The sequence below is a fragment of the Puma concolor genome, chromosome C2, assembly GCF_028749965.1.
Source record: "Puma concolor isolate L17-30 chromosome C2, mPumCon1.1.hap2, whole genome shotgun sequence".
In the NCBI taxonomy this organism is placed as follows: Eukaryota; Metazoa; Chordata; class Mammalia; order Carnivora; family Felidae; genus Puma; species Puma concolor.
In genome coordinates, this window is record NC_141675.1 from 94,422,033 (window position 1) to 94,438,880 (window position 16,848).

A 16,848-nucleotide genomic window follows, 5' to 3' on the forward strand; every position below is an offset into this window, starting at 1 on the left:
CCCAACAGGTTTTCAGCAAAGGCAGCATTATGAGGAGTACGTGTCTATATACAGCTATCCAAGGTGACTGCTAAGTTTAACCATTTTCCCCTTAAATATTTTGACATGTATACTTTTTGTTGTTTTTAAGATACATTATTTGGCAGTCTGAGTCCATGCAGCTATTCAACAAATACATATTGACCACCAGGCACAATATTAGGCACTGGGAAAATAACAGTGAAAAAGAAATGCAAAGTTCCTACCCTCATAGAACTTACAATATGGAGGTGCAAAATGTGCCGTAAATAAATTCATGTGTATTGTCTCCTGGTAGTAATAAGTAAGTGTGGTAAAGAGAAAATAAATCAGGGCAAAGAAATAGTGCCAGGAGTGGCATTGCTAGAAGACGTCTTTGAGAAGGTGATTTCTGAGCAAAGAGCAGAGCAAAGAAGCAAGACTGAGCCATCTAAATAATTTGGGGAGCATTCAGTAATACCAAAGACAGTGGCCTGAGGTGGGAACAATTTTGGTATATTGGAAAAATAGCAGGTAACCACAGTGTATTGGCTGCTTTTGTAAAGTGGCTCAACCTAAATAAGGTGGTTCTTGGAGTGGAGGGAGGCCATCTCAATATTCTTTCCTTAGATAGGGTTTCTTTTGACCCATAAACATTTTGAAGAGATTACTTGACAGCTCAGAGCAAAATGGGTGGTCTTGGCACATCAAAATGGCTCCAACTTGGTTCTATCAGCTCAGATAGATTAGATCTGATTAAAGAGAACAGACTGGCTCTCCTAAGCTGATCCCCTACACTCCTGCCTGCCCCTTCTGGTTTGACCTGTCTTGGCCATATCCTAAATGAGTCCTAAATCAGGAGGACCAGATGCCAGGCTGGCTAAACAAATGAGTGAATATAAGAAAAATTAGTTTGGGCTGGGGCGCCAGGGTGGCTCAGTCGGTTGAGTGTCTGACTTCGGCTCAGGTCATGATCTCACAGCTCGTGAGTTCGAGCCCCGCATAGGGCTCTGTGCTGACAGCTTGGAGCCTGTAGCCTGCTTCGGATTCTGTGTCTCACCCTCTCTCTGCCCCTCCTCCGCTCATGCTCTGTCTCTCTCTCTGTCAAAAATAAACAAACATTCAAAAAAAAGAATTAAAAAAAAATTAAGTTTGGGCTAATGAAATTTCAAAGTGCCCCCCTCCCCCTTGCAGATATGACAGCATCAGGGAGACAAAAGCCTCCAGTGCAACATGCTCCTACATATTTCAGCTGTCCTTTGTAGGTGCCACATTCAGATGTAGTTCCCTGTGTATCCCTTTACTTATGCGTCATGTGAAAGAAAGTACATCATCTTTGCTTGATTAGGAGATACATACTCAGTAAAGAATTGCCTTTTGGTGACTGTTTATATACTGGGAAATTAAGTGGAAAAAAATGGCATAGCAAAAGATCAGTTGGGTGAACTTTGGATACAGGAAAAGGAGAAAGATGCTTGGCCAGTTTGGGTGGTTTAAGGTGGGTAAGTAGAGGAAAGCAGTTCATAGGCATGAGCATGATGGGAATATTCCTCAATATCCTATTTACTCTGATTCCGTGTTATATTCCTTAAGCTTCTTTCCCCTCCCTATCAGTCATCACCACCAACTCTCCCCCATTTCTATTTACTGAGCAATTATTACATATCAGACACTGCTGGGTGCCAGAGATAGTGATGTTGAGCGTTCATTAATAGAAGACAGATAAGTAATTATAACACAAAGGTGTTCAGAAAGGTACAGAGGTGATGCAGAAAAGAGATTTATCAACTTTGCTTGAAAGCTGCAGTGTCATGAAGACTTCACTGCAACAGTAACACATAAGGAGCATTTTAAAGGAGGACTGGGAGTTGAACACTTAGATGAGGGAAAGAAGGTTCATGTGGTACGAACAGGACATACAAAAATCCAAGGCACGGACTTGGGCTAGTTTAGTGGGTTTTTAAAAAAGTTTTTATGTATTTTGAAAGAGAGAAAGCATGAGTCGGAGGGGCAGAGAGGGGGAGAGAGAGAGAAGGAGAGATCCCAAGCAGGCTCCGCACTGTCAGTACAGAGCCCAGTGCGGGGCTTGAACTCACGAACTGTGAGATCATGACCCGAGCCAAAGTTGGAAGCTTAACCAACTGAGCCACCCAGCATGCCATGGACTTGGACTAATTTTTAAATAACCAGTTCAATAATGCTAGCGAGATAGGCAAAGGATAGATTATAGAAAGACTTGAATTCCACATAGGTCACAGGTTCTCAAAGGTGTGATCCTTGGATACTACATCAGATCTAAGTCGGAATCAAGAGTGAAGCCCAAAAATGTGCCCCTTTCACAAGCACTTCAAGTAATTCTTAGAAGTCTAGGAACTGAAGGCAGCTAATGGAAGATTTTAAACTTAGGAGTTAGGACCCAGAGAGTTCTCAAAATGTAATCTCTGGGTCTGCAGCAGCAGCATCACCTAACTAGGAACTGCTTAGAAATGGAAAATTTTGAGCCCTACCCAAAACCTACTAAGTCAGAAACTCTGGATAGAGCCCAGAAATCTGTTTTAACACACTCAAGGTGATTTCGATGAGATCCACCATCCTTAGACAACTTTGGCAGCAGTATGTACAATCTGGAGAATGGACAGATGTCAATGAGACTTAAAGCGGGGAGATCAGTTAGCCAACCATTTAAAAAGTTCATGTAAGAGAAGGTGAGAGGGGGCAGGGTGAGGTGTCAAAGTTGTGTGGGTGATAGAAACAGTGGGGTGAAAGGGAAGGACAATTCTGGTGAATAAAAACATTTTAGAGCAGAGAGGAAGAGGAAGCTTTCAAGTGAACCAGACTAAGGAAATGGAGGTCTAAGAGACAAGGTGAACTAGTGTTTCAAGGAAGAAATGATCAACAGTATCAAATATGAGAGAAGAAGGAAGTCAAGAGACAGAATTGACTGTTGATGTGATTATTGGATCATTGGTGACTTTAGCCAAGAGAAATTTTAATGGAGCAATGGGGGTGGAGGTCAGGTTGCAGTTGGTCCAGAGCAGTGAATTGGAATGAAGAAGTTGTGAATTAGAAGGTGTTCTTGGGAGCCCTTGGGAAGAGGAATAGCAATTCCTGTGAGCTAGAAGGAAGTTCAGGTACATACTTATATGGATGAGAAGGTGCTGGTGGGGGGTAGGGGTATTGAAGAAACATCTGACAGCATAAACTTGTGAAGTAAGGGGCAAATTGGGGGGGTGGGGGGTGGATCAACCTAGGAGGGGGCTTAGAATAGTGAAATATCTTTTGTGAGTTTCTGGAATGAGGGTACTGATGAGGTGGTAAACCATAAATTTTCAAAGGCTCTCCTGCCATGGTTTTAAATTTTTCTCTGGTCTAATTCAACAATAAGTAAAAGAGTGGAGAAGATGGGTGGTAAGAGTCCTGGTCCTAGTTTGGAGGTTTGCAAAGCAGGTATGGCTGAAGTACTAGTGGTCAAGGGAGTTAGTAGTGCTGGTGGGAGTAGTTGAGATGCTATTCCTTGAGGTCTGGAAAGGCTAGGGAAGGAAGAATGAAGTCTGGTTGGGAGTACTGTCTCTCAGAGTAGGCGTAAGCCAGGCGTTAGTAATCTTGAGCAAGTAGAAGGGATAAAGGAGCAAGGATAGGAGAAATTCTGAGAATGGAATATGAGAGTTTAGGATCACAGAGTTGTGGGTTGTGAAACAGCATAATGTGAAACCCTGGAGGCAAATGGCCCAAACTAAAGAGAAGTAAAAGCTGTGAGCAACTGTGCCAAGAGTGCGGGGCGGGTTTTCCTCAGGAACACTGAAATCATCCAGAACAATGGTGGAAAGAGGGAGCTCGGTGCCAAAGACTGGGAGATCTGGGACATTGACTACATTGTAGCCACAAAGTATGATAAAAGTTAAAATAGCTGGATTCCATGAATTTTGGTAATAGATTTTTGTAGAAGATGGGCAGGAGCAATGGTGCAAAAGCAGAAGTGGGAAACTAGAGAACACCTAGTTTGTGTAACAAGGGAGAAATGTGTAGCCTTAATTGTTCAGGGACAGGAGCGTCCTCAGAGGAGAGTCAAGTTTTATTGAAATCCAGGAAGTGGAGGCAACATTGAGGGAAGATACCAGGGCTGTGATGAGAGAAGACTCCAGAGGCTGGAGGAAAGATTAAGAGTGAGGGCAACTGTGTGCTGCCATTTGGGGGGCAGTGGGCACGGATCCAGGAAAGAGAAACAGAGCAAGTGTGGATCTGGGAATAGGGAAGATGAAAAGGCATTTAGGGTAGTAATGAGGGATGACAGGAGCAGACCTGAGTAGTGTGAAGTTCTAAATATTTTTATTTAGAAGGTTAGTATTTTTGTCCCCTTGGCAGTGGTGTTTTTCATTGCCAGATTGTAAGCCTTAGTTGTGTGATTTTTTTTTTTTTCCTAAGGGCCTGTGATTTAGACCCATTGAGTGCCTTTCTCCCCCTTTGTTGTGATAATATATGCCAGGATTTTGCTTCTTTCCCTAAGAGCACCATTAACATAATCATTCAAATGAAAGAGCAGTCCCCTCCAATTGACTGATTCAAGTAATAGAAAAATTGAGTTCACATCTGTGCAGATGGATTCACATAACTTGGTAAGCTGTGGACTTTTGAGAAGCAATAGCTTTTTTTCTTCTTAATTTTCATGACAATATCCATTGATTTATAATGGGTATCTTTGGTAACATGTATGATTACAACAGTAAGAGAGAGAAGTTGCAAATATTTGACAATATTAAGAGGTAAAATAACAAAAACAAGAAAAATTTACTCAAGCAAATCATCAGGACTCCAGCTGTGAAACCAAACCTTGAAGAAAGAAAGCCAACATCGAACCAGAACAATGAGCCTGATGCATATAATCTACTTTTCCTATTATTGATTTTGATGAGCCCAGGTCTTTCTCTAGTTCACAGTGCCATCATAAGCATTATCCTTTATATCATTTATTAGAATACATTTTTAAAGCATAACATCTGTTTTAATTACACTTAAATGTCTCTATGGATAGGTTTAATATTTATACTTTTTTAATCAATAGAAACAATTTGACTATATCTTTGGAAACACTTGTCGAGCTCAACAAACAGCTGAATCCATGTAGATTTCTAACAGATGGCTTTGAAAAAGTGCTTTATCTTGCAGAATTATAAGCCAGGAATTACTATGGCATTGTTATTGCAAAGCATTGTGATCCATCCAGTAAAACACACAGCTACCTACTTCGTGGGTTTCTTATATTTAGCTACATCCTCCTTCAACCTCACAGAGAAGTGATTTTGCATTGCTCATGAACCTCAAGGCTGCTAAATGATCTGTGTGCCAGTTCGTCTGTGGTGGCCCCCAGTTTTATACTATCTAGACTGACACTGATCTCAGGCAATCACCCTTTTTCTATCTCCTATGCCTCTCCATGCTTGGAAGGTGATGACAAAGGAGGACACGTTGTCATTCCACATTTTGAGCTGACCTTCCTGCTGGAAGTGCCTAAAATCATACTCCTGACAACACTTAACCCCAAGATTAATTTTGTCATCAGATAGGACAAGCCGGTGGTAGAATGTGGTCCTGTCCCGAACCTCTCCCACTCCAATTCCAGACAAATGAATCTTATGCTCCCCACTGCCCCTTCAAGACCTGTGTAGATAAATAAACCACCCAATTTTAGTCAAATGTGATTATCATGCGCTGAACATTAGGCATGAAAGGAGCAGCTTATCTTGGACCTATGACTTCATCATCAACAGGAGTTAATACATTTTGCGGTGATGGAAGTCTCTAAAGCCCCCTCTCAGGAGCATGGCATGCTATTACCTGGCTCATTAGCAGAGATCCAGCAGGCCTTCACAACCAAACCAATTAAGACCACACACAACTTCAGAACTATTTGTTCTTGATTACCGCTCTCTCATTTTTTAAACAAAGCAAAATTCTCAACGCCTGTCTCCCTAGTACCTTCTGCTGGATTTGCAATTGTGTTTAATTTGATTAAAGTCAGTAGGTAACTCGAACACTATTAACAATCCTATTAAAGGATGCTAGTTGCTACATGTTTCCCTTTCAGCTGTCATTTGATAACTTAATGGTTCTAAATCTTGTGCCTATTTGTTTATGGACTATTTCATTTGCTACCATGCCTCTCCCCTTTTTCAGTAGACTCTTCAAGGATTTAAGTTCTAAGGCACCCAGTGCAATATTACTAAGCTCTTGATAAATACTGTTGAGGATGATGATGTTTATTACGTTTTTAAATTCCCCAGAATCCTGCATTTTGAGTCGGTCAATATTTTGAATTTTATGGCTTAGATTAAGCTGTCTTAATGGAGTTCTTGGTCAGGTCTCTTCACATTCCATCTAAAGCAAAGGATAAAAATCAAATTTCCCTCTATCTGGTCCATTTTGGCAAAAAAGAAAAGAAAAAAATAGCTGGCCTGAGAGGGCCATTTTGCCAATCAATACAGATTATCCTCTCAAGCAACTGCTAACACTGAAAGAAAACATTAGGAGATGCATGCATTTCATTTCAACATTTAAATCCAGCCACCCCCATTTTGAGGACTGGTAATTGATTTGAAGGAGCACTTTGCCAATTTGATTTTTCAGCCTTTTGCAGAGCACCCTGTAGATCCTCCTGAAAACACAAGCCCTTGTTCTGTCCCTCCCCTGGGTGGAAGTGGGCAATTTGATTTCCAGCCGGCCATTCTCAAGGGGGTCATTATTCAGTCCCAAATGAATGACCAAATAGGTCATCTCAGGGCATTTGGGGGAACAATTTCAGGGGGGAAAATCTGAGTTCTCTGCCATGAAATGGAATTTCCTCAGCGCCAGGCTAGCCCTAGTCCCCAGGAAGTTTATGGATGCGTTTGTGACAGCTGACAGGCTGGGCTATAGTGAAGAAGAAGTCCACATTTTCACAGCGGGACACTGATTGAGAGGGTGAGTCAGCTTCCACAGCCTTCTGGATTCACTGGCTAGGGAAGCTGAGAATACAGAATATCTCCAGACAGTTGTCATTGTGTCTCATGGTGGCATCCACATATCCAAACTCCTGAAGATGATGCTACAGACAAAAGGTGTCAGAGTCTGTCTAAGGAGCATGGCAGCCATTTAAGAAATGTGCCTAGGTGCCCCGAGCAGAACCCACTCATTAATATGTACTTAGTGGCTTCTGAGTCTATTCCCAAATAAAAATATATCCTCTAAGTGTTACAAACAAAAATTCAAAATAATCGTAAAACAGTTTAAATATTTCATTACTTGGCTCAGAGTTCTGATGGTGAGGCAAAGTCCAGTTTCCTTCCTCTCTCACATTGTAACTGGAACATGGTCTTTATCAAAGCATAGACACCATAGTGCACTGCGATTGGGATAAAGCCTATCTGCCCACATTTTCTGATAAGGCAGGAATGTACTTTTCAACTCTCCTGAACATGGCCTTTCTCATCTGTCACCACTATATTTCTTCACCTTGCTTGCCAAGGAGGAAAAATGCTATACCCTAGGACTTTGTGTTTTTAATGGGTTGACATCTCCTCAGCTGTTGGTCCAGTGTCTTGCTCACCTAATGAGAATGCAAGACCCCGAAACGCCTATTAACTGCTCCCCTCCTCACTCACCTCAGCGCCCTCTGAAAGTAGAACTCATCAGCTGGCCTGCCAGTTACCCCACTACAGACACTGGCTTAAAAGGTATAGGACAAGATTTTAAAACTGTAAGGTTTGTCAGGGAAGAAAGGAGAGGGGAATATGTATCTGTTGCAGGGCATCAGCTTCCAATTTCTCACTGGACGAGGTAACTTTAATTCAGCCCCTACCTACCCCAGCAGCAGCATGGGTTGTGAGGCCTGCCCAGAGGTACTGGCTAGCCCCTAGAGAAAGTTCTGCAATGACTGAGCTTGTGGACAGAGTTCAGCCAGACTTGACCCTGAGAAGTCGTGGATAGGGCTAGAAACAGGTCTATTTTAATTTGTTTCTCAAATAAGATCGTTGTCTTAGGTTTGAAACTGCTGATACTCTAATGGCTTTTGCCTTGAGAAGGGCTCCTGTGAAGCCCTTTTTGGGGGAAGCACCAAAAATCTGCCAGCAGGTTATATTAGTTCTCCTTCCTCTCACCGATCAAAAAGGAAAGAACCATTGGAAGTTCTAAAAAACTGAAATAAGATCAGATTGGTTTATTGCTTCTGCCTGCATATAGACAAGAAGAAGGGCAAGTTGGAGTGCTGGGGTGGGTGATGGATGAGGCGGATTATGGAAAGGAGAAAGATACTCAAATATGCTCTGAGTAATGGAAGGAGAGGGAGAGGGGGAGGCACCCACTGGCTAAAATGAAATATGCATATTCAGAAGGGCAGCCCTCACCAAGTGGTAGTGATGGTCACCCTGCCAGGGTTCCCCACTTATCCTTTCCTGTACTCCCAGCCTAGTGTGGGGGAGAGGGAAGCTGAGCTAGAGGTGTTTTCTCTAATGCCCAACCAATTTAAACATATTAAGTTTAGAGTATGGTTCTGCCCATGCGTGAGGTTTTTCTCTATGATGATATCCTGTTCTTGGACTCTGATTTGGAAAGAAAACAGATCACTTCACTTCACTATTGCATACTCAAGTGAAGATTCAGCACATTTCATTGAGGTAACCCTCAGCTCAGCTCAGCCCCCACCTTGCCCAGCTACTGGATTTGTAAATCAGAGGTCAGGATAATGGTAGAGTCCCAAGTTAGCAAAAGCCACAGCCAATAAGTTTTCTTAGATTTTTCCAGTCTCAGAATTTGCTCTTGTGTATAGATTCTGATTTTCAACGCTGATATATGGAGCCATCTTGGACAGGTCTGCAGAGATTCCAGGGAAAGTCACCCAGTTGGATCTTTAGGTGTTAGTTTGCACTTCCAAATCTTCTTCCATTCTGGAGTGTACACTTTTACAAAGCTTATCAGAAAGCTGGTCTAAAAGAACACATGCTTTAAAGAGCACTAAAGAGCATGACGTAAAAAGGAGGCCTTCAAACCTCAACAGCAACATTTTCCAACACAGGCAAAGGATTTCTCTTTCTTTCAAAAGACGTTATTTTAGCCAACTCTCAACGGTAATAGATAATGACAATGTGGGAGAAATGCAACTCACAAACAAACCGAAATCTCATTGGAGGCAAGAATTTCACCCTGTTCTGTTACCTGATCTTTTCCCACCTGCCGTTATGGATTTATCTAAATTTCATCTCTTGGTCCTTCCCTTGACCTCTTTTCTGGCAAACGAACTAATTAATAAATGGTCAAAAGTCTGAAGAAAGAGAAGAGGCCAAAATAAGCCCAAATTTGGATAACCTACGCCTGGAATAATGGCAAGTTGGCCCTGTAATAACTTCCAGATGATGAATCATGACATTTTTTTCAGACACCAGTGAACTGATGTCATTCTATTTGCCTCCCATTTCTTCCATCCAGAATCACTGATCTCCGCTGGGGCTGGTAAAAACAGCTGGTTGAGGTCTCTAGTCTTTGGCCATTCTTAGGGATGGTCATTTTATTCCTAAGTGTAACCCCTTCTGGTGTGACCCACGTGTTTTCTGCCAAATCCCCACAAAGAAGGCCAGGGGAAACTGTCTGGGTGGGACTTCTGATGGGGGACAGAAGAACCTTGGAATCTGTCACTGTGGATGAAGGGGGAGGGTGGTCCATAATGGGGAAAGGGGGACTGAATAAGATTAGGCTCTGAGGTCTTCCCGGTCTTGACCTGTGGAAAGGCTTAGAACCCCCTGATGGTCGCTCTATTTTTGAAGAAAGAAGGTTGTCTCCAGATGGCTCTGTCTCTGATGTGCGTTTTCTGCATTGCACTGTTGCATCCTGGGTGGAGAGCAGGTTAGCCAAGACTGGTTCTGGAGGAAGGGTGGGTCCCTCACACATGTGGGATGTAGTGGTATCCATTGGCAAGGATGCAGTGGTTCCTGTATCTTGCTTTGATTTCTCTTCTTTTGGGCTTTCTGAGGAAGAGACAGAATCATCTTTGGCAGATTTCTGATTGGTCTCACCAGTTGAGCTGGGTTCCTCTTGGCCCCTTTCCAGAGGCTGAGCCCCACTGTCACCTGAGCTCTGAGAGGGCAGGGGCTGTGGGATCTGTGTATACTGAATCTTGGGTGGGATGACTGGGACTGCCCTGGCCTGGCACATTTTGACCATGAAGGAGGTTCTCACAGCTGACACACTCACAGGAGCCGAGTTACGGCGGCCTGTCAGGGCCTGAGCAACAATGTCCAAGTCCTGAGGGTCCTGGGAGTAAATACTCCATGGGTCTACTTTACAGTGAGATGATGACATCCATGTGACTTTCCTGTCTGCTGGATCAGAGAGCTGCATTCCAGGTGAACCAAATGAGGCCACATTCTCAAACCGGAAGAGGTCAGTGATGGGAATGGCAGAGTCCAAATTGAGGGAAGAAGGCCTGTGTTTCCCTTTGGGGGGTCCACAGTCAGTGCCTCTCAGCTGTAACTTTGGGGGATGCTCTCCAGGCAAGGTACTGTCCTGCACACTAGGTGAACTTTCCTTGCTATTGTCTGGCCCAGGAACACTACCTTGCTCAATCTGAGGGTTGTTGTGCCCTTGGTGTGCCCCCAGTTCCTTTCCCTCTGCCAGGCTGACAGGGCTGATTTCTGCTGGTTTGGGCTGCAAACCACTTGGTCCCTTTTGGCTGGGAACAGCCTCTGTCCCTTTTGGGCCAGAGAACTCTCTGAAGGACCTTAGGGTTTTCTCATCCCGTTCAGTAATCTCTCTCCTGGATGCCAGGGATTGCAGAGGGTCGGAATTCCTCTCTGCCTCAAGGTTAGCACAGCTGCTGGAGGAGGGAGTCTCAAGAGTCCACTGGCTCTTGACAGAGGTGGTTTTGCTATCCAGAGAATGGCTCTGGCGAAGGCTGGGCCTGTGGGGAAGCCTCTTCTCCAATCGGTGGCCCTGGGCGCCCTGCACCTGGGCCTCTTGCACATCTTTCAGGGTGGGAGAGTGAAGGGGACTCGTTACCCACTGGGGCTCCTCCCAGGGTTCCACCATCTCCAGGCCATGCTGGGCAATGTCTGTCACAGTTTCGTCTTCATCACAGTCTGAGGGCTCCTGCACCGAATGGGCTACATCCCCCTCTCCTTGTGGGGAGATCTCAACCTCTCTTGTTGGGCTTCGAAGACCAGAGCCTTTTCCCTCAGGGGCAGCATTCTCTGAATTTTGATGTTCGCTTTCCCCTAGAGAGACCTCCTCCCCCTGACAAAGTCTGGGGGTCCCAGGGCTGCCTTTGGACTTCAGCTGGTCTATATATGGATTTGTCTGCAAATTCCTAGACGAGTCTTCTCTCTCAGGGCTGCCCTTTGATAGCTGATCTCGAGGCGCCTCTTCCAGAGGAGTTGGAGGGGGCGCGGCAGGCGGGAGCAGAGGAGACAGATTCCCTGGGCCTCCCTGGTCCACCCTTGCTTGTGGAGAAGCCGCCTCAAACGGTGCGATTTCCAGAGGAGCCAGGCTGGTGGGATCTGGGCGCTGGCCCTTCTCTGGCTCAGATGGGTGGAGGCTGTTCATAGTCTCTGGCTTTTCTCTATTGGCTGCCGTGGAAGTCCCCTGTGTGCTCTGATTGGTTGGATCCCTAGTCCGCTCCTCCACAGGGGTGGAGACAGCAGTTGGGCCACAGGACAAGCTCCCAGGAGGCTCTGGGGAAGCGAGAGGCCCTGGACTGGACTCCAGGATTGGCTGAACTGGGCAGATCTTTGGAGCAGGTGGTGGCAGTGAGAGCTCCTCCTCAGATTCAATGATTTTCAGCTCCTGTTGAATCTCGGGCCAGATCAGGGTGTTGGCCAGATCATCTTCATCCTGAAAAACACCAAGAAACGGATTATTTTAGAGCCAAGGACTCTCGGCACCGACAACTGCAACTGTTTCTCAGGGAGAGTAAAGGGATTGGCGAGGTGCCAGGCTGCACTATCCCAGCAAGTAAAGGACACTGCATTAATAACCATGGATGTTTACTCAGTGCTTATGATGTGCGGTAACACATTTTAACTGCATTTTCTTGTTTAATTGTCCCAACAACTCTAAGAGGTAAACACTACTGTAACTACTCCCATTGTAGAGGTGAGGAGACCTATGTTCAAACAGATTAAACAATTTACCGAAATCACAGAGCAGCAGCCTGGGACTAAAATCCAGCTGTGTCTACACCAGAACAGAAACACTTAATCCCTGTGCACTGTTGACTTATAAAACAAACCAACCCCTGGTCTCATTTAACCTCAGGTTTACCAGATGGCACACAAGAAACAGATTCTCCCAGTGGAATGTAAATGTTAAGTCTTGCCCTGACATCTGCGTTCCAAATAAATAAATACAGATTTTATTTTATTACCAAAGAAATATGTATTTCACATGGAAAAAAATTTTTTAACACATATTAAAATAAAGGAGAATACAAAAACAGCAGAATCTTATATTCCTACTACCCACAGATAACCACTGTTGATCTGAAGGGGTGCCTTCTCCTCCATCTTGTTTGCTGCCCTTGTCTCCCCTCAAGTCTAGTTTCTCTTTGTCTGACTCCTCCCTTACCCTACACAAAGCCCCAAACTGTAGACAGGAAAGGGATGAAGGGAGGCCTGGTCGGGGCCTGGGAAACAAATTTCAGTGGCCTTCAGTTCTTCTCTCAAGGTCTAATTCTGTCCCAGGGAGAAGCAGTTCTAGAAGGCATATCCATCCTGTGGGGGTTCAGGCCTTTATGAGAAACCTGACCTCATGCCAACCTGACATCACTTCTCATCCGGCTCTGATCATGTGTTTCATGTTACAATTAATTTGATGCTTATCTTATCTTTCCCAATGAATGGACTATGAGCTCTTGGAGGTCAAGAATTGTGTCCATTCGTCTTTGATTCCTCAAGGCCAGAGTCTGGTATACTGTGAGTAGTTGCTCAATAAGAGGTTTTCTTTTGAGTTATTTCTATTTGAGTTATTTCCTTCAGAGAATTCTCCAGAAATAGGATTACTTGGTCAAAAGGCAGGGATATTTTTAGGATCTGATTCTACTGTATTGCATTCATTTGTATCTATTTCTATTTCACCTTCAGGGCAGGGGCAGCCTCTCTTTACTCTTCTCAGCACCTCCATTTATTGATCTCTTACTAAGAAATCAATAAATTTAGATAAATAAATGAGCATGTAAACTCCCCTCCACCCCTCTCTACCATCCCAGTAAGTGGACCATGGTGCATCTTTCTGCTCAGATCAGAAATCTATGAGGTGTCTTGATTCTTCCTTCTTCCTCACTCTTACCCAATCCCTCACCAAGTCCTGTTCATTTTAGCGTCTTTCTTTATGTGATAATTAAAATTATTAAAATTGTGTGATAGTTAAAATTATTAAAATAAAAATATTATTTTAGACGTTGCTATTTTATTTTATTTTATTTTATTTTATTTTATTTTATTCTAGTTTATTTTAAGTAGGCTCCATGCCCAATGCGGAGCATGAACTCATGACACTGAGATTAAGAGTTGCAGGCCTTACTGACTGAGCCAGCCAGGAACCCTCCCCCCCCAAATATGGAAGCTTCATGAACTTGCATATCATCCTTCACAGAGACCATGCTAATCGTCTCTGTACCACTCCAATTTTAGTATGTTTGCTGCTGAAGTGAGTGCCACTCTAGCTTCTAAATAACTCTTGAAGCCTTCCATTTCTATCCCTGTTGCCCCCAACCTTGTCTAAGCCCCCATCTTTTCTCACCTGGTCTGTCACATACTAGCCTTCTAACTGGCATCCCTGCCTCCTCTCCGGCCTCGTCCAAGCCATTCTCCTCACAAAATAGAGGGACCTTTAAAGTATAAAATTCTGCACAGATCAGATTTCCCACTGCTCCTTAATCTCCAAATCCCTTCCAAGCAGCCCTGTCTGACTGGCCCCTGCTTCCCTCTGGGCCTCTTTCTCTGGCCCAAATTCCTGTTCTCTGGTCTTGTTCCTGTTTCTTGAATGTTTCATGCTCTTTCCCACCTGAGATTCATGGCACATCTTACTCTTTCTGCCTAGAAAGCTCTCCCTTACTATTCTGTACCCTGCCCCTTTAGTCTAGCTAAGTTCTCAGTCTAAATGTCTATTTTTCAGAGAAGTCTTCCCTGACCATTGTGACTCCCCTCCTCCCTCTGACTAGGTTAGGTCCTCCTGTTATACACTCTCACAGCATGCTGTAATTCCACATCATCCTAGAAAGCATGCGTTTAATGACCTTTCACCCACTAAGCTGTCAGCTCGAAGAAGGCAGGGACTGCGACTGTCTTGCACACTGCAGTCATCTCCATGCTCAGAGGAGTGCCTGGCCCAAAGTAGGTGTTTACATACACTTTATTTATTTATTGGTTTGTTTAAAATTTGTTTTCACGTTTGTTTATTTTTGAGAGAGAGAGACAGAGTGTGAGCAGAGGGGCAGAGAGAGAGGGAGACACAGAATCTGAAGCAGGCTCCAGGCTCCATGCTGTTAACCAAGAGCCAGACACGGGGCTCAAACTCACAACCTTGAGGTCATGACCTGAGCAGTCGGCTTAACCGACTGAGCCACCCAGGCACCCCTATTATTGTTTTTCTTTAATGTTTATTTTTGAGAGAGAGAGGGAGAGAGAGGGGAGCGAACACACACAAGCTAGTGGGGGAGGGGCAGAGAGAGAGGGAGACTGAGGATCCAAAAGGGTCTGCGCTGACAGTGGAGAGCACGATGTGGGTCTCGAACTCACGAGCTAAGCCGAGAGATCATGACCTGAGCTGAAGTTGGACACTTAACCGATTAAGCCACCCAGGCGCCCCTTAAATACATTTTTGAACTGAGGAATGGACTGATGCCTTTACCTGTTCCCCTGAATCCAGCCTGGTTCCCCTTCCAGAACTAATTTTATCTGCTTCTGAAAGCAGTGCTATTCCCAGAATTCAATCCCTGTAAGAATGTCCATATCCTTCTCCTTCTACAGTGGCAAACACATCCATCAGGAACCTTTTCTCAGCCCTCTTGAGGCCACTATAGCACTCCTGCACTGCCCTAACTCCCAGCACATCGTCCTTTTGTGCATGTCCTGGAAACCAAATCCCCGGAAACAAGTTAAAAGGCAAAGAACTTCCTTTCTCCTTTGACATACACGTCCAGGTCACAGAGCTGCCTCCTCAGTGCAGGACTCCTCCCTGGATGCCCTGGAAAACCTCCTCACACCTTCATTTTATAAAAGGACATCCCATAAAACCTTGGAAAAATTTCACTTCTAAAAAGTACATGAGGTGTAATAAGCCCTGGCATCATGTTCTAACTTCTCCAGAAGCCATGGGGGAAAGGAGCGAATCCTGGAACTCTTTCAGAAGACTTTACAAACGTGCACAGGCAACCGTCCATCCAGGATGTCTGGAAGGAAAGCTGGACCCCATAATGGTCATCATATTTGGGACTGATTTTGTGCCGCTTCTGGGATCGAATGTCATTATATTCCAAGGACGTGTCACTGGTTTACGGTGACCTCAGATCAGAAATATTTAGAGTTGAGCCTGTCCTAGGGAATCTGAGCTGGATGGTTCCTTCCCATCATCACAGGCCTTCTGAAAAGTCCACTGAAAAAGACTCCCAGACCTGATTAGAAGACTGTCTCCTAAAGTCCCTTTGGCAGAAACTGGTTCTAAAAAAATAAAAACAAACTGCTTTCAGCTAGTCCGAGAACCCTTGGGATAAAGAGGACTCTTACTGGCCGGATCAGGCAGTGAGTCCACCTTACCATCTCGTGGAGAAACACGGCTTCGGCTCTGGCCCGGGGGCTCTCCTGCAGAGTGCTGGGCTTCCCCTGGTCAGCCTCACGACCCTCCTCCACCACCTTCTCTGGATCTAGCCTCTTCTCTAATTCACTTGGATGTTGAGAACCCAGGGAGATTTCTGGAGCCTTCTTTTCCTCCAGTTGGGAGCCTGGCTCCAGGGAGAGGCCTTTGCTGCATTCCTCTGTCCTCACTGCTTCCGGTCCTGGCTTGGCATCCTCGAGAGCCGCCTTCTTAGGTACAGAAGCTGCAATGAGGATGAGAGTTACCTGTTGAAGACTTCATTTGAAAAGAGGCTGTTCCCAGCACAGTCACCGTCCTGGGCTAGTCCTCCTTCCCAAGTATGGAGAAAATTCTCCCAGCCTGCTGCCCCTCACATTCTTTACCCTTTCCTTCTAGCCATGTCCTGCCTTCAGTTCCCAAAGTCACAGACTGTCAGAGATGGGAGGGGCCTTGAAGATCATCTAGTCCAGGGGCTCGTGACTAGGAACCATTTGCTCTTCCCCTCCCCAGGAGACATTTGGCAGTGTCTGTGGACAGTTCTGGTTGCCACAAGTAGGTGGGGAGGAGGTGGCTACTGGCATCTCGTGAGTAGAAGCCAAGGATACTAAGTATCCTACAAAGCATGAAACAGCCCCACCCCCAACAAAGAATTGCCCAGCCCACAATGTCAACAATGCCAAGGTTGAGAAACCCTGTTCTAATCTAAGCTTTCACTTCACAGATAAATAAATTCGGATCCTGACAAGTCAAGCAGTTGCCCGGGGCATAGAAATCTATTATTTACACAAAGCTACAAAGATGTATTATGATTATGATTGACAGCTTCCTGTGTGACCCTTCCCAGGGGTTTTCCGCACATCAATCTGGATATATCTAAAATGAAATGGTTAAGCTCTGGTCTTTTTTTTTTTTTTTTAATTTTTTTTTTTTAACGTTTATTTATCTTTGAGACACAGAGAGACAGAGCATGAATGGGGGAGGGTCAGAGAGAGAGGGAGACACAGAATCCGAAACAGACTCCAGGCTCTGAGCAGTCAGCACAGA

General features: G+C 44.7%; 1 protein-coding gene and 1 pseudogene across 1 annotated transcript in view; both read right to left on the minus strand.

The window, feature by feature from the left end:
• Nucleotides 1-4,301: 4,301 nt before the first annotated feature.
• The window catches only part of ARHGAP31 (Rho GTPase activating protein 31), a 115,654-nt gene continuing 103,107 nt past the window's right edge, over nucleotides 4,302-16,848 (minus strand). The window contains exons 11-12 of the mRNA XM_025913872.2: nucleotides 15,768-16,048; nucleotides 4,302-11,847 (exon numbers count right to left, since the gene is read on the minus strand). Coding sequence (XP_025769657.1) covers nucleotides 9,418-11,847; nucleotides 15,768-16,048 — 2,711 coding nt within the window. The 3' untranslated portion in view covers nucleotides 4,302-9,417. The remainder of the gene's footprint in view (nucleotides 11,848-15,767; nucleotides 16,049-16,848) is intronic.
• LOC112850567 (U6 spliceosomal RNA) lies at nucleotides 13,563-13,663 on the minus strand (annotated as a pseudogene).